Source organism: Salvelinus fontinalis, chromosome 26, assembly GCF_029448725.1.
Source record: "Salvelinus fontinalis isolate EN_2023a chromosome 26, ASM2944872v1, whole genome shotgun sequence".
Taxonomy (NCBI): Eukaryota; Metazoa; Chordata; class Actinopteri; order Salmoniformes; family Salmonidae; genus Salvelinus; species Salvelinus fontinalis.
Window position 1 is genome coordinate 30,800,298 of NC_074690.1, and position 22,806 is coordinate 30,823,103.

Consider the following 22,806-nt stretch of genomic DNA (forward strand, 5'->3'; position numbering starts at 1 on the left):
TTTCTTTTTCTCCCGACTGACTTCAGCCTTGATGGGATTGGAGACTCCCTGATAAATGCAATGAGGCAATTTTTCCACCCAGAGCAGCTATAGTGCTCAAGATTTACAATATTAATGGTCATCACACTCTATCACTCTATACTCTGTAGTGTTCAGGTTTAGGGAGTCTGAATCTAAACAGGAGTCAGAGAACCTACAGTCATGGTATCACAACTTCAGGCATTCAGTGAAGCTTCCTTTCCTCTTGTTCTTTGCTTTCTGCGGATCTGCTAAATACTTGTTGGAAATCTGTGTTCTCGCATCCCCTTACGTAACATTCATGTCTCACGTGTTCCTATGGCAAGGCAGAGTGTGAACAGTGACAATAGTGTGGTTGTTTACGAGTGGCCATATGGTGGATGTCCTCTGCCTGCTAGCTGCAGGGAGACTTTCCCCCCGGAGATCAGCTGATATTGTTCTGTAATGAATCTGTTTCCCACCAACGAACCCTCTACTCATCCTTGTCTTGTCCCAGGATCTCCCACACAGGGGTGTAAACACCCCCTAAACTACAGAGGGAGCTGTGGAACGTCCCAGGTAGGCCTAACCAAATGCTGTCAGATGGAGTCAGCGTCTCCCCTTTGCCAAAAATAAACCTGCCCGCACTGGCTTGTACAGCCTAGTTCCCTGCCTGCCTCCAGATGTGACTTAATTTACTGCGACTCGGCTAATTACTGTAATTAAGGATTAATTACTGTTAATTACCTCGCATAAACTCATCACCAGTCAAAGAGCGGAGTCTTATGAAACGTGCCATACACACGAACACACACCACAGGGACCCCAGAAGGAGCATGTTGTTGGCCTCTCGTTGGATGCCTGATCAGTGTGTTGCGGAGAGGCCCCGTGTAGAGACACAGTAGGGGCACAATAAAGGGCAGGACTCCAGCTACTCGTGGACAGTCACCTCTGAGCTCCATGCGGTTCTAACTACTATCCATCGCTTCACCAACTCCTGGAGCACTGCGTCTGTCTCTGGTGGCTGCTGCCATTTGCTGCATGACTTTCAGGCTAACAAGTCCTTGCCGAAAGTTAGGGAAACCATTCAGGGCATATTTTTTTAAGGCCTTCAGGTTTTCGTGACCTAACCAGGATAACACTCCTGCCACTACATTACTAGTTCTGAACACCCACCCATCTTTTTTTATCTAATGAGGGAACCCCAAAACATTTTCCCATTTCCATGCTCACAGTCAGTAGGGTGTCAGTCAGTGTGTTGGTTATAATTAGTTAGAGCCTGGATGGGTAGATGGTAAACGCCGGAGGCAGGCAGCATTTTTAATGAAAGGTAATGAACGTACCCCCAACTGATTCCACCCTCAGGAATGGAGATTAAGTCACAATGACCCGGTCCCTTTGGTACATCAGTGACACACAGACGAACAGACACACACACAATTAACAACATTAAAAGAATATTGACTCCTCGGGTCAGTGTTATTTGATTGATGAGATCTAGTGTTGGGAGGGATGTTGATAATTAAATGTGATTTAAATATGTATGGTCTTCCCCAAATGAATCATCCCTACACCATGTTACAGAACAGGTCAAATATATAACATTTCAACACAGGTCAACACAAAAATATAGAAAAATAACAGGTAAACAGTCACTGTAGTAATTCACCAGCTTCATTACTCACTACACTCAAGAGCACAGCTGTTTTCATCTCTCTGAGATGAGAGACCATGAGTAAACTAAGCATTATTAACTTGTTTTTACTAATAGCCCAGCTAGCACATTTGGTTCCTTGGAAAATGTGGTAACATACATTTTTGGTTTCCCATTGGTTCTGGGAATGAAGCCATATGTTTCCTGACCGGTAAAACTGAATTAAATCTACCAGACACTGTATTACTTGTTGTGCTGTATGTGATCAGAAGATGGTCCCACCAAAAGTCAGCCTGCCTAGGGTATACAGTGCATTCAGAAAGTATTCAGGCCCCTTGACTTTTTCCACATTTTCTTACATTACTGCCTTATTCTAAATGGATTAAATTGTTTATTTCCCTCATCAATCTACACACAATAACCCATAATGACAAAGCAAAAACAGATTTTTAGAAATGTTAGCAAATTTATAACAAAAAAAACGGAAATATCACGTTTACATTAGTATTCAGAACCTTTACTCAGTACTGAGTTGAAGCACCTTTGGCAGCATTTACAGCCTCGAGTCTTCTTGGGTATGCCACTACAAGCTTGGCACACCTGTATTTGGGGAGTTTCTCCCATTTTCCTCTGCAGATCCTCTCAAGCTCTGCCAGGTTGGATGGGGAGCGTCACTGCACAGCTATTTTCAGATCTTTCCAGAGATGTTTGATCGGGTTCAAGTCCGGGCTCTGGCTGAACCACTCAAGGACATTCAGAGACTTGTCCCGAAGCCACTCCTGCATTGTTTTTGCTGTGTGCTTAGGGTTGTTGTCCTGTTAGAAGGTGAACCTTCGCTCCCAGTCTGAGGTCCCGAGAATTACGGTCCTTCTGGAAGGTTCTCTCTTTTCCACAGTGGAACTCTGGAGCTCTGTCAGAGTGACCATTGGGTTCTTGGTCACCTCCCTGACCAAGGCCCTCTTCCCCCATTGCTCAGTTTGGCCAGGTGACCAGCTCTAGGAAAAGTCTTGGTGGTTTCAAACTTCTTACATTTAACAATGATGGAGGCCACTGTGTTCTTGGGGACCTTCAGTGCTGCAGAATTATTTTGGTACACTTCCCCAGATCTGTGCCTCGACACAATCCTCTCTCGGAGCTGTAAGGACAATTCCTTCGACCTCATGGCTTGGTTTTTGCTTTGACATGCACTATCAACTGTGGGACCTTTATATAGACAGGTGTGTGCCTTTACAAATCATGTCCAATCAATTGAATTTACCACAGGTGGACTACAATCAAGTTGTAGAAACATCTCAAGCATGATCAATGGAAACAGGATGCACCTGAGCTCAATGTCGAGTCTAATATCAAAGGGTCTGAATACTTATATAAATAAGGTATTTCTGTTTTTTATATTTTATAAATTTGCAACAATGTCTAAAAACCTGTTTTCAATTTGTCATGATGTAGTATTGTGTGTAGATTGATGTTTTTTATTTTTTTTAATCCATTTTACAATAAGGCTGTAACATAACAAAATGTGGAAAAAGGGAAGGGGTCTGAATACTTCCGAATGCACTTTATAATACTTCATATAGAGGCCTTTAACTCTCTCATAGTTAGCTGACTATACAGCTCCCTGCTCAACAACACTCGCAACTTATCAAGAAGAGGATATTCAGCCATCATGATTTCCATTGACGCTCCAGGGCGATTAAAACTGCATGAGCCCGAGAATGGGTTTGATTAGATCAAGACAATATATTTTAAGACACCTTAAGAAAGGACAGGCTGCTTGACAGACGATTGCTTGGGGGCTAATGTATTGCCTATTTTGAATAATACATTATTTTAATGGAGGGGCCTTTAACTGTGGGGGGGGGGGGTCTGAATGGTCTTTCCTCCTCTGGCGGGAGGGAGGCGTTTGGCTGCTGCTGCCTCGTTATCGGGACCGGCCCCTCAAGACTCAGCCTGGCCTGCTTAAGCCTCAGATGACCGGCACCATCATTACCGTTATTAGGTGTAAATTTAGGGGAAAGTTTTGCTGAAAAACACCCACCAAGTTGGTGCCTTGTGTGGACCTTGTCTTGCCCTGCTTCCCTTGCTCTGCACTGCCATGCCTCACCTGGCCTCTTTCACTGCATCTAACTGCATGAGGAACCAACGGTCGGTCGATCAGTCGCCAGTGCGGAGGAGGGGGAGAGGAGGGGAGGAAGGGGAGGGAGCGGCCACCAAATCCGCCTAATGTGACGCCTGTCGGCTCGTCTCCCACCAGCTGTCACTTCCCAAATGCACTGGGGTTCATTTTTTTAATTGACACCTCCTCGCTTTCATATTCCATTTTTTTTCTTTCGCCTTTCCTCTCTCCCTCCATCCATAAATCCATCCCTCTCTACTTCTTTTCCCAACCTTCCTTCTTCCTCCTCTCTCTCTCTTTCTTGTTTCCTAATTTTTTTATTGTCCTTGTCGTCTGCCCGGCCTCTGTCAGCTATAACACTCTGGGTTCTGCCCGCTTTCAAACATGACTCTGGAGATGGCTGATAAAGCATAAAGCAAGTGTTTTAGAGGTTCTTTATGGCTTTGCCCTTGTGTACTGGAGTTGTTCTAGTCCCCATTATCTGGTGATGGAGTGGACATTTTGGGCCAAGGAGACTTTCCCGTGAACACAGTGGGGAGTAAACATTTCTAAGGACAAAACTGCTTGATGATTTAAAATAAGGAACATAACATGCTTGTAGACTGACTGTAATAGACACTGTGCTACCCATGCCAGTAGATACCCATACATGTAGTAAATAATACGCTGCTTAGCATCAGTAGCTTGTGCTTCTATCAGATGAACCGCTCTGGAATGAATATAATTTATTGTTTCTATGCTGACAGATTCCTCATACCATGATACCAACACATGCAGAGCAGTGGATGAGTTTAATGCCTTGAGCAATGATTCCATATTAATGGGCATATACAGTGAAACAGAGGTGATTTTCCCTTTAAGGTCTAGGGATATTGTTGATCATTTGTTTTAGTTGTTTGTGATACTCATCATGTCCATTGTAAATCATCAAACTGCTTCTTCAGGATTTCAGATTGTTGTTTTTTTCTGTCCCAGAATGCTGTGTGGCAGGGATGAATGGTAGTGATGTTCCATTATCATGTTGCTGTCGCAACCACTCCCGCTGACTGTGGCCCAAATACAGACACACAGTCACACACACACACAGAGAGAGAGAGACAGGCCCACACAGACAGGCGCCGCGCTCCTGTGTCAGGAACACAGCTGATTTATGAATCGCTGAAACCCTGGATGACGTGTGCCCACAGAATCAATACAAACCCTGCTTATATGCCTGGCACTGTGACTTCGTCCAGACCAAGGCAGAGGAAGCACATACACACGGATATGTGCACGCACCCACACTCACACAAAGACACACATACATACACACATACAGACATACGCACACACACACGTACACACAGAACTGCAGAGGAGTGTATTGCGTTACTGTATCGACGTGGAACCGGCCCAGCGTTGGCTGCTAGCTGCCAGTCAGAGGCGAGGAGGGTAAACTTTCATCATGGCTGTCAGGGAAATCACTGCTGCCTTGTTTGGCCGTACATCTTCCTAATTGTGACAGAATACTTCAACATCATTAATTAAACATGCTTTCATTTAAAAGCGCTCACTGGGAGCCAGGGCTGGGGGCTGAGAGAGAGGTAGTCTGCCAATATGCAGAGATGGCTGTTTTAAGGATTTGTATTTTCTGTGTGTTTGTATGGGTGGCTGCGTGGTAGGTTTGTGTTTGTGTTCAGACTTGTGCTATGCAAACATCTTACACACCAATAAGACAGAAGAGTTAGGACTATGAGCTGTCATTTGAACGAAAACAAAACAATAGTCTTAATTCAGAGAGAGAGAGAGATATTAAACAGGTTGAATTAAACATGAGTACAGAGGGAGGGAGATTCTGAGTCATCTCACTGTTCAATTAAAGCCTGTCTGTAACAGTCAAGATAAAATGATGGCAGTCTTTTTATAGAAACACACTGTTAGTCTGAGATAAGACCACAAACGAACCATGTTCCTCCAAGCACCGATGGTCCGAGAATACTGGCCTGAGAGACCTATCAATGAGTTGGATCAATGGGAAACAACACCATTCTAACAATACCAAACTTTTCATTTGATGTTGTGGAAGAGAACAGCCATTTATTTCAAATCAAATCAAATTGTATTAGTTACATGCGCTGAATACAACAGGTGTGGACCTTACAGTGAAATGCTTGCTTACAAGCCCCAAACCAACAGTGCAGTTGGGGGGGAAATGCAAATAGTCTGGGTAGCCATTTGATTAGATGTTCAGGAGTCTTATGTCTTGGGAGTAGAAGCTGTTTAGAGGCCTCTTGGACCTAGACTTGGCGCTCCGGTAACGCTTGCCGTGCGGTAGCAGAGAGAACAGTCTATGTCTAGGGTGGCTGGAGTTTTTGACAATCTTTAGGATCTTCCTCTGACACCGCCTGGCATAGAGATCCTGGATGGCAGGAAGCTTGGCCCCAGTGATGTACTGGGTCAAGCAGTTGCCATACCAGGCAGTGATGCAACCAGTCAGGATGCTCTCGATAGTGCAGCTGTAGAACCTTTTGAGGATCTTTAGGACCCATGTAAAATCTTTTCAGTCTCCTGAAGGGGAATAGGTTTTGTCGTTCCCTCTTTATGACTGTCTTGGTTTGTTTGGACCACTCTAGTTTGTTGGTGATGTGGACACCAAGGAACTTGAAGCTCTCAACCTGCTCTACTGCAGCCCCATCGATGAGAATGGGGGTGTGCTTGGTCCTCTTTTTCCTGTAGTCCACAATCATCTCCATTGTCTTGATCACGTTGAGGGAGAGGTTGTTGTCCTGGCACCACACGGCTAGGTCTCTGACCTCCTCCCTATAGGCTCTCTCATCGTTGTTGATGATCAGGCCTACTACTGTTGTGTCATCAGCAAACTTAATGATGGTGTTGGAATCGTGCCTGGCTGTGCAGTCATGAGTGAACAGGGAGTTCAGGAGAGGACTGAACACGCACCCCTGAGGGGCTCCTGTGTTGAGGATCAGCGTGGCAGATGTGTTGTTACCTACCCTTACCACCTGGGGGGCGGCCCATCAGGAAGTCAGGATCCAGTTTCAGAGGGAGGTGTTTAGTCCCAGGGACCTTATCTTATTGATGAGCTTTGAGGGCACTATGGTGTTGAACACTGAGCTGTAGTCAATGAATAGCATTCTCACATAGATGTTTAGTTTGTCCAGATGGGAAAGGGCAGTGTGGAGTGCAATAGAGATTGCATCATCTCTGGATCTGTTGGCGCATTATGCAAATTGGAGTGGGGCTAGGGTTTCTGGGATAATGGTGTTGTTGTGAGCCATGACCAGCCTTTCAAAGCACTTCATGGCTACAGATGTGAGTGCTACGGGTCGGTAGTCATTTAGGCAGTTTACCTTAGTGTTCTTGGGCACAGGCACTATGATGGTCTGCTTGAAACATGTTTGTATTACAGAATCGGACAGGGAGAGGTTGAACATGTCAGTGAAGACACTTGCCAGTTGGTCAACGCATGCTCGCAGCACACGTCCTGGTCGGCTACAGAACAGCTGGTGCTCTCATGCATGTTTCAGTGTTATTTGCCTTGAAGCATGCATAGAAGTAGTTTCGCTCGTCTGGTAGGCTCGTGTCACTGGGCAGCTCTCGGCTGTGCTTCCCTTTGTAGTCTGTAATGGTTTGCAAGCCCTGCCACATCCGACGAGCGTCAGAGCCGGTGTAGTACGATTTGATCTTAGTCCTGTATTGATGCTTTGCCTGTTTGATGGTTCATTGGAGGGCATAATGGGATTTCTTATAGAGGTCGACCGATTTAATCGGCATGGCCGATTAATTAGGGCTGATTTCAAGTTTTCATAACAATCGGTAATCTGTATTTTTGGACGCCGATTACGGCCTATTACATTGCATTGCACAAGGAAACTGCGTGGCAGGCTGACCACCTGTTACGCGAGTGCAGCAAGGAGCCAAGGTAAGTTGCTAGCTAGCATTAAACTTATCTTATAAGAAACAATCAATCTTCACATAATCACTAGTTAACTACACATGGTTGATGATATTACTAGGTTAACTAGCTTGTCCTGCTTTGCATATAATCAATAAGATGCCTGTTAATTTGTCATTGAATCACAGCCTACTTCGCCAAACAGGGGATGATTTAACAAAAGCGCATTTGCGAAAAAAGCACAATCGTTGCACGAATGTACCTAACCATTAACATCAATGCTTTTCTTAAAATCAATACACAGAAGTATATATTTTTTTTTATCTGCGTATTTAGTTAAAATAAATGAATGTTAGTAGGCAATATTAACTAGGGAAATTGTGTCACTTCTCTTGCGTTCATTGTACGCAGAGTCAGGGTATATGCAACAGTTTGGGCCGCCTGGCTCGTTGCAAACTAATTTGACAGAATTTTACATAATTATGACATAACTTTGAAGGTTCTGCAATGTAACAGCAATATTTAGACTTAGGGTTGCCGCCCGTTTGATAAAATACGGAACGATACCGTATTTCACTGAAAGAATATACGTTTTGTTTTCGAAATTATAGTTTCTGGATTTGACCATATTAATGACCAACGGCTTGTATTTCTGTGTTTATTATATTATAATTAAGTCTATGATTTGATAGAGCAGTCTGACTGAGCGGTGGTAGGCGGCAGCAGGCTCGTAAGCATTAATTCAAACTTTACTGTGTTTGCTAGCAGCTCTGTTTATGACTTCAAGCCTATCAACTGCTGAGATTAGGCTGGCAATACTAAAGTGCCTATAAGAACATACAATAGTCAAAGGTATATGAAATACAAATGGTATAGTTAGAAATAGTCGACGCGTCATAATTCCTTTAATAACTACAACCTAAAACTTCTTAACTTGGAAAATTGAAGTACTGGGAATATTGAACCACCAGCTTTCATATGTTCTCATGTTCTGAGTAAGGAACTTAAACGTTAGTTTTTTTACATGGCACATATTGCACTTTTACTGTGTTTTTACATTATTTAAACCAAATTGAGCATGTTTTATTATTTATTTGAGACTAAATAGACTTGATTTATGTATTATATTAAGTTAAAATAAAAGTGTTAATTGTTAATTCAGTATTGTTGTAAATGTCATTATTACAAATATATATATAAAAATCGGGTGAATAATTGGTATTGGCTTTTTTTGGTCCTCCAATAATTGGTATCGGTATCCGCGTTGAAAAATCATGATCGGTCGACCTCTAATTTCTTAGAAACTTCTGGGTTAGAGTCCCGCTCCTTGAATGCGACAGCTCTAGCCTTTAGCTCAGTGCTGATGTTGCCTGTTATCCATGGCTTCTGGTTGGGGTATGTACGTACGGTCACTATGGGGACGATGCCATCGATGCACTTATTGATGAAGCCAATGACTGATGTGGTGTACTTCTCAATGCCATTGGAGGAATCGCGGAACATATTCCCGTCTGTGCTAGCAAAACAGTCCTGTAGCTTAGCATCTGCTTCATCTGACAACTTTTTTATTGATCTAGTCACTGGTGCTTCCTGCTTTAATTTTAGCTTGTAAGCAGGAATCAGGAGGATATAATTATGGTCATCTTGCCAAATGGAGGGCGAGGGAGAGCCTTGTATGTGTCTCTGTGTGTGGAGTAAAGGTGGTCCAGAGTTTGTTTCCCTCTGGTTGCACATTTAACATGCTGATAGAAATTTGTTAAAACGGATTTAAGTTTCCCTGCATTAAAGTCCCCGGCTACTAGAAGCGCCGCCTCTGGGTAAGCACTTTTGTCACGTTCCTGACCTGTTTTCTGTTGTTTTTGTATGTGTTTAGTTGATCAGGGCGTGAGTTGGGGTGGGAATTCTAGGTTATGTGTTTCTATGTGGGGTTAAATGTGTTGCCTGATATGGTTCTCATTTAGAGGCAGGTGTTTGACGTTTCTTCTGATTGAGAACCATATTAAGTTAGGCTGTTCTCACTGTTTGTTTGTGGGTGATTGTTCCTGTGTCTGTGTCTACCACACGGGACTGTTTCGTTTGTTCGTTCGTTTGGCTAGTCTTTCCTGTTCGTGCGTTCTTCGTGTCTATGTAAGTTCTCTAGTTCAGGTCTGTCTACGTCGTTTTGTTGTTTTGTATTCCATTCAAGTGTATTTCGTGTCAGTGTTCGTCTTGTTATAATAAATCATTCATGTCTGCATACCTCGCTGCGAGTTGGTCCGATCCATGCTCCTCCTCATCTGAGGAGGAGGAATTAGACGAACGTTACAATTTTCTTGTTTGCTTATGGCGGAATACATCTCATTCAATGCTGTCTTAGTGCCAGCCTCAGTCTGTGTTGGTTACGAACAGCTTTGAAAAAACTCTCTAGATAGATAGTGTGGTCTATAGCTTATCATGAGATACACTACCTCAGGCGAGCAATAGCTCGAGACTTCGTTAGATATCGTGCACCAGCTGTTATTTACAAAAATACATAGTCCGCCGCTCCTTGTCTTACCAGACGCCGCTGTTATTTCCTGCCGGTATAGTGTATAACCAGAAAGCTGTATGTTGATAGTGTCATCGTCATGACTCCGTGAAGCATACAATATTACAGATTGGAATGTCCCATTGGTAGTTTACTTCCACGTAGGTCATCTTTTTTATTCTCCAAAGATTCATGTTTGCTAGCAAAATGGAAGGAAGTGGCGGTTAATTCGATCGCCTACGAATTCTCAGAAGGCAGCCCTCCCTCTGGCCCCTTTTTCCCCGCCTCCTCTTCATACAAATGACGGGGATCTGGGCCTGTTCCCGAGAAAGCAGTCTATCATTCGCGTCGGGTTCGTTGGACTCATTAAAGGAAAAAAACGATTCTGCCAGTCCGTGGTGAGTAATCACAGTCCTGATGTCCAGAAGTTATTTTCGGTCATAAGCGACGGTCGCAGCAACACTATGTAGAAAATAAGTTACAAACAACGCAAATAGACTAACAAAAACACAATCGGTTGGAGAACACGTAAAATGTCAGCCTTCTTCTCCGGCACCATTTTCAAATTTTATTTATGGTGTAGCATTATGAATCTGCCTCCTATTGCCAGATAATTATGATAATGTAAAGTTTTAGGGTGGCAGAGTTCACTGATGCTGGACTGGCATTAAGGCCTTTAATCGATTTCATTGTCCTTACTGAACAGGAATAAATAAAGCTGATTGCTATGGTTAGAGTTATTATGTCACAGCACAGTGAATTGTATGATTATTTTATTAATTGTGTTTATTTGATCCATTTCATGCTTTTAGTCTTGTACTGGAAGATACGGGGAATGAAAAAATCAGTTTGGTCCATTAGGTTTCCTCTCCAGTTGGAAGTAAACTACATGTTGTTGTCAGAAGAACCCCACAGTATTCTAGTCAAGTTGTCCTACTGGTCTGTGAGGAATAGCAAGGTGATATTGTTGTTCTCTATCTCTCGTCTCAGTCTTTTAAATTCAGAGGGGACACGGAGGTTAGAGATAGTGACTGTGACTGGAGAGACAGTGTCTGAGAGTCGGTCTGTTGGGAGGGTTCTATGGCTGAGGAATGAGAGATGAGTTAGGAGTTGACTGACTGAGGTGGAAATGATGTGTAGCTTTAGGGCTTTTTAAGTTTTGAAGGAATGCAGGCAGGAGAAATATTGACAGAAGTCAACGCCCGCAACACACACACACACACACACACACACACACACACACACACACACACACACACACACACACACACACACACACACACACACACACACACACACACACACACACACACACACACACACACACACACACACACACACACACACACACACACACACACACACACGCAAACTCATTCTCCTTTCTGAACCCCTGACCTTTCCAGTCGTCTGATAGCCATTGACATTTGCCTCCTGAGTCTGCATGCTCGGATGGTGGAGCTGATTGGGGTGAGGGAGGGGGAAGGGGAGGAGGAGGGGAGAGGGTTCATGGGAGAGACCGGTTCTCCGTGACGGCCTAGGAATCCATCTTGACGTCTCTCTCACTGGAGAGGTCAGCAGGAAGGCAGCTCATCCCATGAACAAAGCCACAGACCAGAGCATAGCAGCATACTGTAACCTGTGCCAGACAGACAGTCTACTCCAGCACATCTCTCTCTCAGCATGCCACTGTCATTTACCGAGATTCTGTCAAATTGTCACTCTTAGCAATTGTAAATACTGCATGTTTACAGGGAATGATTTAGCCCTTATAGTTGGTTAGTATACAGATGAATTGATGCAGACGTATACTCTGTCCTGATAGTGTAGTGTATGCTGCCTGTCTTTGTTGGTAAAGATGGTGGATGAAATGAACAGGCTACACCTGGTTGTTTTCACCACCTCTGTGAGGAGACAGAAAGCTCTGCTCCTTTACTTAGGGAGCCGTCTAGTGGCAGACAGAGGGAGAGCAGGGTGGTCCACAACACACAGCCCTGGTCCAGTACCATAGTGAAACACAGCCCTGGTCCAGTGCCATAGTGAAACAGCCCTGTTGGTCCAGTACCATAGTGAAACACAGCCCTGGTCCAGTACCATAGTGAAACACAGCCCTGGTCCAGTACTATAGTGAAACACAGCCCTGGTCCAGTACCATAGTGAAACACAGCCCTGGTCCAGTACCATAGTGAAACAGCCCTGTTGGTCCAGTACCATAGTGAAGCACAGCCCTGGTCCAGTACCATAGTGAAACACAGCCCTGTTGGTCCAGTACCATAGTGAAACACAGCCCTGTTGGTCCAGTACCATAGTGAAGCACAGCCCTGGTCCAGTACCATAGTGAAACACAGCCCTGGTCCAGTACCATAGTGAAGCACAGCCCTGTTGGTCCAGTACCATAGTGAAACACAGCCCTGGTCCAGTACCATAGTGAAACAGCCCTGTTGGTCCAGTACCATAGTGAAACACAGCCCTGGTCCAGTACCATAGTGAAACAGCCCTGTTGGTCCAGTACCATAGTGAAACAGCCCTGTTGGTCCAGTACCATAGTGAAACAGCCCTGTTGGTCCAGTACCATAGTGAAACAGCCCTGTTGGTCCAGTACCATAGTGAAACAGCCCTGTTGGTCCAGTACCATAGTGAAACAGCCCTGTTGGTCCAGTACCATAGTGAAGCACAGCCCTGGTCCAGTACCATAGTGAAACACAGCCCTGGTCCAGTACCATAGTGAAACACAGCCCTGTTGGTCCAGTACCATAGTGAAACAGCCCTGTTGGTCCAGTACCATAGTGAAACAGCCCTGGTCCAGTACCATAGTGAAACAGCCCTGGTCCAGTACCATAGTGAAACACAGCCCTGTTAGTCCAGTACCATAGTGAAGCACAGCCCTGGTCCAGTACCATAGTGAAACACAGCCCTGTTGGTCCAGTACCATAGTGAAGCACAGCCCTGGTCCAGTACCATAGTGAAACAGCCCTGGTCCAGTACCATAGTGAAACACAGCCCTGGTCCAGTACCATAGTGAAACACAGCCCTGGTCCAGTACCATAGTGAAACACAGCCCTGTTGGTCCAGTACCATAGTGAAACAGCCCTGGTCCAGTACCATAGTGAAACACAGCCCTGGTCCAGTACCATAGTGAAACAGCCCTGTTGGTCCAGTACCATAGTGAAACAGCCCTGTTGGTCCAGTACCATAGTGAAACAGCCCTGGTCCAGTACCATAGTGAAACAGCCCTGTTGGTCCAGTACCATAGTGAAACACAGCCCTGGTCCAGTACCATAGTGAAACAGCCCTGTTGGTCCAGTACCATAGTGAAACAGCCCTGGTCCAGTACCATAGTGAAACAGCCCTGGTCCAGTACCATAGTGAAACAGCCCTGTTGGTCCAGTACCATAGTGAAACACAGCCCTGGTCCAGTACCATAGTGAAACAGCCCTGTTGGTCCAGTACCATAGTGAAACAGCCCTGTTGGTCCAGTACCATAGTGAAGCACAGCCCTGGTCCAGTACCATAGTGAAACAGCCCTGGTCCAGTACCATAGTGAAACAGCCCTGGTCCAGTACCATAGTGAAACACAGCCCTGGTCCAGTACCATAGTGAAACACAGCCCTGTTAGTCCAGTACCATAGTGAAACAGCCCTGGTCCAGTACCATAGTGAACCACAGTCACATAAAGTAAACAGTCACAAGTGAACATTTTTGTGTGCGTGGGGGTGGGTAGATAAATGTGTATCTGTGTGCATGGGGGGGTATGTGCCATGAAACACCCTTCTGCACTCTGTGGTACTGGCTGGAGGGGGGAGGGAGCAGAAAGCTAAAAGCTGCCTGTGGGGGTGTGAGGGGTGAGGCGCAGGTTCAAACTATGGCCACTACACCCATCACAGTGACTGGACACCCCGAACTGTGTGAACACGGACAGCAGTGGGCCAGTAGCCTGAAGGGCCAGTAGCCTAAATATGTCTGACAACTACCTTGTTAGCACCGTTTCTTCAGCCATAGGGAGTCCTTGAATTTTGCTGCTTGTTTTCTAGCGTTACTCAAAATCTAGCTTAGTATTTATTTATTAAAGCCGCAATATGTAACTTTTTGGGCAACTCGGACAAATTCACATAGAAATGTGAGATATAGATCTGTCATTCTAATTGATAGCAGGTCTAAGAAGCTGTAGATCTGTTCTATGTGCCCTATTTCTATGCTTCCTGTTCTTAAATGTATTTTTAGCATCTTTTACTTTTGGTTTTGTACACCAGCTTCAAACAGCTGAAAATACAATAATTTGGTTTATGGAAAATATATTTTGCGGCGGTTTAGATGGTACAATGATTCTCTACACTAAACTGAAATTAGGCAAACTATTTTAGAATTTTAGCCACCAAAAAATGGCGAAACGATTTCTGCATAGTTCATCTTTAAGTTAAAAAACAATGATCATGATGTGACTTTGATGCATAAATAAGACTAATTCCGGTGTTGATACATTGTTTTTGTCGCTTATCACTGAGATTATCCATATTGATATTAGACGTTTCATTTATTACACCATTTTAACCCGTTAGGTTATGAATGATGATATTATTAGTTTGCCTGACCGGGAAGATTATAATCTTTTTATGACACAATGTTATTGTTTTAGCCACTGAGTAAATATTGTAATCTGCTCTCCTGGAGTGCAAAAAAAAACATTTACTCTCATGGAAGTCTGTGTTAATTATTTACATGAAATGATATTCAAAATCGATGAGATGATAGTTTTATTATCTTGGGTGCTGCCAGGTTCACTAACATCCAGGTTTTTTATGGCACAGTCATGGGCTATTAAAGATATGGTCATATTTCACACAGAACATGTTGAAGACAGTAGTAGACTGCAGTCTCACCGTTGGTGACTGGCACACTCACTCCACTTCTCACCCAAACACTGTTCATTCATATTAACTGGTCCTCTTTTCTTTGCAGTGCTGATCATCAGACTTTGCATTGCATCAGTGTTGTGTTTGTTTTTGCATCACTAGAGAAGTTTCTTACTAACTATTGTCTCTACAGTGCTCAGTATCCGTGGCACCCAGGAGGAGGAGGCTCCAGATGCCCAGCTCATGCGATTGGACAACATGCTGCTGGCGGAGGGCGTGTCCGGACCAGAGAAAGGGGGCGGGTCTGCGGCAGCAGCAACAGCGGCGGCAGCAGTGGGAGGAGGGGTGGGCCAGGACAACTCAACAGAACACTCAGACTATCGGGCCAAGCTGACTCAGATCCGCGGGATTTACCACACAGAGCTGGAGAAGTATGAACAGGTGAGGACAGACCACACCCCTCGTAAACGCTCTTTTCCTTCCCATAAGCCCTCTCTGCTCTAAGAAGACCCTCACAACCCCTCGCACTTCCTATAGGTATCTGCCTAAGCGACCCCTACTCTGATTTCTGCCATCTCACTACATATTGAGGACCCTTGTAACTGTCCTCTCTCCCTTCCAATAGCCAACCCCACTGCAATCTCACTACACTCAGACTGCACATAAGTCAGTGCACACAACCACGCTTTCAGAAATCCCTTTCCAGCTGGCAATCATTTTATCAGTCACACACAAGTCCTATGCCAAGAGAGCATCCCGTCCTTCCCATTGATGTCAAATATATTACCGCCTGTCATCATCTCAAAGCAGGCCCGTCATCACTTCCTGTCACAGTGTTACATTTGCACCTGAGAATACTCATGTCACCGCTATGTGTACTACTGCAACTGAGTGTACGGGCGGAACGGCTGTTTGCTATGAACTGAGTCTCGTTTCAACTGACACGACCCTGGTGCTGACAATCAACAGACTCCCCTGTCCCCAAACGCAGCAGACACTTCCCAGTGACTGATTCTGACAGAGAAAGAGAATGAGAGAGACACTGAGTGAAAAGACAGAGAGGGAAGTGGAGCGAGAGAGAGACAGGAAGACAGTTCAAACCTGCTGAACGTGAACAGGAATGAAAGCCTCCTGTCATTTTAGACGTCTTCACTTGTTACTTTTTTCCTCACGATTGAAAAAAGGTCTCCTCAATATACAAAGAAATTCTCACTGCTTGTCTACCTCATCCACTGCTATTGTTTCTGCCACAGCACTGCAGTACATTACTGTACATCGAGAGTATTACTACTACCACTTATGATACTGGTAATACTAACAATGCTAGCAGTGTCTTACTTCTCTACTGTGTCCAAGTGCGTGTGATTGCTATCTGCCTCATATGAGTGTGTCTGTCTTTAGGCATGTAACGAGTTTACCACCCATGTGATGAACCTGCTGAGGGAGCAGAGTCGCACACGGCCCATCTCTCCCAAAGAGATCGAGCGTATGGTGGGCATCATCCACCGCAAGTTCAGCTCCATCCAGATGCAGCTCAAACAGAGCACCTGTGAGGCCGTCATGATCCTACGCTCACGCTTCCTCGACGCCAGGTCTGTGTAGGACTGTGTGTGTGTGTGTGTGACGTGTCTGTGTGTGTCTCTCTCTGCGTGTGTCTGCTGATTTTTTTTAAATGTTTAAACAGAGTGTATCCTGGGTCGCTCTACACCAAAGACAACAGATTTTTGTAGAGTGCGATGATGGAGATAACGTAGTCCAGCTGTCTCTCTCTAATATATTGTAATGAAGGAAATGACCTGTAATTGTGATATTTAATACGTTTCTCTCTCTCTCTGCAGACGAAAGAGAAGGAACTTCAACAAGCAGGCAACAGAGATCCTAAATGAGTATTTCTACTCCCACCTGTCCAACCCCTACCCCAGTGAGGAGGCCAAGGAAGAACTGGGCAAGAAGTGCTCCATCACAGTGTCACAGGTACAGTATGCCGCCACATAGTCTTTCTTGACCCACATAAACCTATGAGCTATAGGAAACAATACTGTGCAGCCGTATTCATTGACCTGGCCAAGGCTTTTGACTCTGTCAATCACCACATCCTCATTGGCAGACTCGACAGCCTTGGTTTCTCTAATGATTGCCTCGCCTGGTTCACCAACTACTTCTCTGATAGAGTTCAGTGTGTCAAATCGGAGGGTCTGTTGTCCGGGCCTCTGGCAGTCTCTATGGGGGTGCCACAGGGTTCAATTCTTGGACAAACTCTCTTCTCTGTTTACATCAATGATGTCGCTCTTGCTGCTGGTGATTCTCTGATCCACCTCTACGCAGACGACACTATTCTGTATACTTCTGGCCCTTCTTTTGACACTGTGTTAACAACCCTCCAGGCGAGCTTCAATGCCATACAACTCTCCTTCCGTGGCCTCCAACTGCTCTTAAATACAAGTAAAACCAAATGCATGCTCTTCAACCGATCGCTGCCTGCTCCTGCCCGCCTGTCCAACATCACTACTTTGGACGGCTCTGACTTAGAATATGTGGACAACTACAAATACCTAGGTGTCTGGTTAGACTGTAAACTCTCCTTCCAGACCCACATCAAACATCTCCAAACCAAAGTCAAATCTAGAATTGGCTTCCTATTCCGCAACAAAGCATCCTTTACTCATGCTGCCAAACATACCCTTGTAAAACTGACCATCCTACCAATCCTCGACTTCGGTGATGTCATTTACAAAATAGCCTCCAAAACCCTACTCAATAAATTGGATGCAGTCTATCACAGTGCCATCCGTTTTGTCACCAAAGCCCCATATACTACCCACCACTGCGACCTGTACACTCTCGTTGGCTGGCCCTCGCTTCATACTCGTCGCCAAACCCACTGGTTCCAGGTCATCTACAAGACCCTGCTAGGTAAAGTCCCCCCTTATCTCAGCTCGCTGGTCACCATAGCAGCACCTACCTGTAGCACGCGCTCCAGCAGGTATATCTCTCTAGTCACCCCCAAAACCAATTCTTCCTTTGGACGCCTCTCCTTCCAGTTCTCTGCTGCCAATGACTGGAACGAACTACAAAAATCTCTGAAACTGGAAACACCTATCTCCCTCACTAGCTTTAAGCACCAGCTGTCAGAGCAGCTCATAGATTACTGCACCTGTACATAACCCATCTACAATTTAGCCCAAACAACTACCTCTTTACCTACTGTATTTATTTATTAATTTATTTTGCTCCTTTGCACCCCATTATTTCTGTCTCTACTTTGCACTTTCTTCCAATTGCAAACCAACCATTCCAGTGTTTTTTAGTTTTTATTTTACTTGCTGTGTTGTACTCACTTCGCCTCCATGGCCTTTTATATTTTTATTTATTTATACATATATCTGTTTGCCTTCACCTCCCTTATCTCACCTCACTTGCTCACATTGTATATAGACTTATTTTTTTTCACTGTATTATTGACTATATGTTTGTTTTTACTCCATGTGTAACTATGTGTTGTTGTATGTGTCGAACTGCTTTGCTTTATCTTGGCCAGGTCGCAATTGTAAATGAGAACGTGTTCTCAATTTGCCTACCTGGTTAAATAAAGGTTAAATAAAAAATAAAAAAATAAAAAAATCTAGCTAGCATGGCCATTTGTTCGACAATTGCATTCACACTGCTATGTCACGGGAAGTCAGCTAGAAGAGACTGCATCCAAAATGGCACCCTATTCCCTACATAATGCACTGCTTTTGACCAGAGCTCGTGTCACTCAATGGGAATCTGGTTTCTTGAAAGATGTGTTTTCTACATAATACCTTACTCAAACAATTGTTGAATTAAACTTTAGTTGAATTTGTTGTCATGTAAAACATAATTATAATATGTACTTTATGTTACAGGTATCGAACTGGTTCGGAAACAAGAGAATCCGATACAAGAAAAACATTGGCAAGTTCCAAGAGGAAGCCAACATGTACGCCGCGAAGACAGCTGTCAGTGCAACCAATGTATCAGCCCATGGCAGCCAGGCCAACTCCCCGTCCACCCCCAACTCTGCAGGTCAGTATCAATACCAGCCATAATGGATCTGACCAGTATGGTACCAAGTCAGTACTGTTAATGTTAGTTTGGCTGCATAGTAAACCCAACTGAACAATGCTAGATCGTATAGAGTGCTGAATCATTATATAAGCTACATTGAAAGGTATCCACACTACAGTAGTATGGACAATTCATTTCAGAAATATGACACAGTTGAGCAGAGAGGTGTAGAGCACTGATTAGAAAACCTGGCTTTACCCAACCCTGGGCCCCAACTCAAGAATCCAGTCTCAGCTCTGTTCCTTTTGAATAACAAAATAATGTCTGCACCCCCCCCCCCCCCTTCCTAAACTAACCCAATAACCTGTGGCTCGGTCCCTCTCTCTCTCTGGGGTTTGTCGGGTGAACACAGTAGACATATTGAACTCTTGGAGTCTTGGTTAGAGAAATAACTATCCTGTGACTTGTCCGGTTGACCTTGTGTGTCATTAAGCTGATGACGGGTGTCCTACCCTAGTCCTTTGTCATCATGTTGACTCTTCAGCTGTGTTGGGTTATGGTCTAGTCTTGTGTTTTTCTGCCTTGAAATCAAGTTAGGCTGCGTTCTCCTTTAACATCTGGGGAGTTTGGCTCCATTAAAGGACAAAGAGGATTTTTTCAGTTCTTCCTGCCGATCGATTAGCACTTCCTTAATGAGCCAACCGGTCCGGTAGCAAGGAACTTAAACTGCAAGACAATCCATATATTCTACATTAGTTTCACCCCGGTTTTAACCCCTAACCTCAATATTCTTGATAATATGATTATCATCATAATTACCACAGAAGTAATAGTTGGTATAGTTTTATTAGTACAGTATATTATGCTTATAACATCCCTTGCCAATACATTTCCAGAGGTACATAAAGTCAGTGTAGATGGTGATTGGTCACTGATGTCGTTCCCTGTTCACTACACCACATTTGGCTTTCAACCCTCTCCCACTAACCTACCTGACTGCACTTTTTCGGTTGCATGATCGTGTTAACTCCTCTTTCCTCTCTTCTCTTTCTACCGTCCTTCCCCACTTCTCTCTCGTTCTCTCTTTCACTGTCTGTCCTTCCAGGTTCTGCTGGCTCTTTTAACATGTCAAACTCCGGAGACTTGTTCATGAGTGTGCAGGCTCTGAATGGGGACTCATACCAGGGGGCTGGGGTAGGGGCCAACGTTCAGTCCCAGGTAGGATCCTCGCAGAAACTAGTACGTAATCCATGAATTATTGGTACACTAGTTGTCATGTAGATAGAAACCCAGTTAGCAGTCATACAGTGGCCTATTTGTGGCCCGTTGAAGGCAAAGTCAACCAACCACGGCGGACAGCCATATAAGGGCTTATATTATAAGACTGAATTTCCCTGCTCAGTGGTTCAGGCACTGTCCGGCCTATAAATGTTCCATTGAAATCATCAAAAGCCCAGAGCAGAGTCACTTGACCTAGTCCGTGAGACAGAGGTTATATTTGGCCTTTAGCCATCACACTAATATGGCGGCCATTGTCAGGCTCATGAATGAATAGACGACTGCAGACAGTTTTGGAAACAATACAAGACTCGTCAACACTCCTGACAACGGTTGTCGTAGCCACTGGTGCACAACAGTCCTCTGACCTTGCCCTGTTGGACAACTATGGCCAACACAGAGTTTCTGAGTGTTGGGATTGGGAGGGAGTCTCACTCACCATAGGTTGGGTGGGAGGATTACCACCCGTGGTGATATTCTCATTTGATTCAACCCCCTCTAGCCCCCCAGCCCTATCCCTCCATCCGTCCCTCCTTTCTTTTTAAATCAACTCTCCAAATGCTCAGGTGTTTCATAAATATGCATAGGATTAACCCCCTAAGGTGAATAAGACGTCTCCTGGGTTGATACTTCATTGAAAAACAATGTCCTTGTCAAAAGGTAATTTGGCTGCGCACTTCAAAATGTCTTCCCAGCCGCTGAGGAGTGAAGATGAGTTTTGAATCGTAGAAGCAATTGGAAATAGTTAATTTGTTGCAGTTTTGTTCCTCTTTGAATTTTAACCAGATATTCATATAAGTTCCCTCGTGATGGTGTTTGTGGTCATTTGTGAAATATTTTGTGTTGAACCTAATCATTCTAAACCGTTGCTGTAACCTTTCCCAGTGCAGGATACCCTTTTGCTATCTGACCTTATGCATGAAGGTCTTTGTCATGTATAGCTTTTGTCTGTCTGACCCACACATTTCTCTTTCTCTGTGTGTGTGTGTTCCAGGTGGATACTCTTCGCCATGTTATCAGCCAGACAGGAGGATACAGTGACAGTCTCGCCGCCGGCCAGATGTACAGTCCACAGGGCATCAACGTAAGAACACCACCACCAAAAAACAACAACAACCGTCTTGTCATTTCATGACAATATTGCCTTTCTATTCTTACTTTGGTCTCTTTGAAAGAAAAAGAAGCTAACTATTTCTATACTATACTTCTGTAGCTATTCTTCTTTTGTTTCCGATGCAATACCTTTATTAGGTTTCAGTTTGTCCCTTTGCCCAATTATTTCAAAGCCAACGGGTGTGGGATGCCACTTAGTTAGCAGTGGCCTGTTGGTGGCTGGGCTGTTGTCCAGGCAACGGCCCCTGTGCTGGTCATGCCCCGGGCGCCAGGCAACAAGGCAGGAGTCAGACAGAGCAAGAAGCCGGTCGGCTGGACGTACGGACACGCTTAGAGCTTGTCTGTCTGGTGACATTAGTGTTAGCAAGGCACCTGCAGCCGACAGGAGCAAGGCCACAGGTGTCCCCCAGCCTGTCCAACACTCAGCTCACATGGCACCAAATGAAAAGAAGCACAGACCTCATTTGGGGCCAAACAAATAAATAAAAAGTTGCCCTGGAGTACAAGCTCCAGTCCAATTTATTTACCACCCTAAAATAACTCAGCAAGCCAATGTTAAGAACAGCACGTTCTGATAGGGGTATTTTGTCAGGGCTGGGAACACCGGGGGGGGAGGGGGGGGGGTAGTGTTAAGATCTACAGTGACAGGCTGTGTTGTAGAGAGGGGAATCAATAAGACAGTCACAGCAGGCTGAGAGGGGGTCTGGGCCAGGAGTCTGAGCGCATTGGTCGCATCATTCGTCCAACAACCACAATGACACCGACAGCAGCGGTCCCTATAATGTCCTAGACAAGATGCCAAAAAATGATGTAGTGGTGGAAGGAAGACGTTCTCCATTTAACCCCTCTATTAGCTTCCTCGGTAAACTCTGTTGGAACTAAGCTAAATGAGGGCTGATGAAAATGGCCGATGATAAGATCCCGGTCGGTTGCGGTATGTTAGTCAATGGATGCATAGAAGGTGGTTTCTGTGAGGCAGCCTTCGGCCAAACAGTACGGGCATTCACATTTGCAGCTCATCAGTCTTAAACACACATCTGTCTGTGCAGATATTGGGACCCTCTGCCCCATACCTCAAAATCTGAGCCGAATCTGAATGCATTTTTTTTTAAGTATTCAAACATCAACTTGCAGTGAATAAATAGGCCTAATAAATAGGCCTATGCCAAATCCAAACACTAAAAAGATTATGTCATTCTAAAACCTTTCTTCTTTTAAATTGTAGAAATCATGTTATTATTTTTTCTGTAGAAGCTTTCGATCCTGGATGGATCTTTTTCATTGTGCAGCTAAACAATTTCCACTCATTCTGAGGTTTCTAATGACTGAGCTGAGGCAGGAAGCAGCGTTCACATGGCAGACCTCTCCTCT

General features: G+C 44.6%; 1 protein-coding gene across 6 annotated transcripts in view; it reads left to right on the plus strand.

The window, feature by feature from the left end:
• LOC129824102 (pre-B-cell leukemia transcription factor 1-like) overlaps positions 1 to 22,806 on the plus strand; it is a 123,011-nt gene that overhangs the window by 96,292 nt on the left and 3,913 nt on the right. For 2 of the 6 annotated variants that reach the window (XM_055883433.1, XM_055883437.1), the window contains 6 exons: positions 15,209 to 15,456; positions 16,417 to 16,607; positions 16,854 to 16,989; positions 18,903 to 19,062; positions 20,150 to 20,262; positions 21,317 to 21,406. In XM_055883433.1, coding sequence (XP_055739408.1) covers positions 15,209 to 15,456; positions 16,417 to 16,607; positions 16,854 to 16,989; positions 18,903 to 19,062; positions 20,150 to 20,262; positions 21,317 to 21,406 — 938 coding nt within the window. Of the gene's footprint in view, positions 1 to 15,208; positions 15,457 to 16,416; positions 16,608 to 16,853; positions 16,990 to 18,902; positions 19,063 to 20,149; positions 20,284 to 21,316; positions 21,407 to 22,806 lie in introns of all 6 variants that reach the window. The other 4 variants (XM_055883434.1, XM_055883436.1, XM_055883435.1 and 1 more) reach the window with 2 other exon arrangements.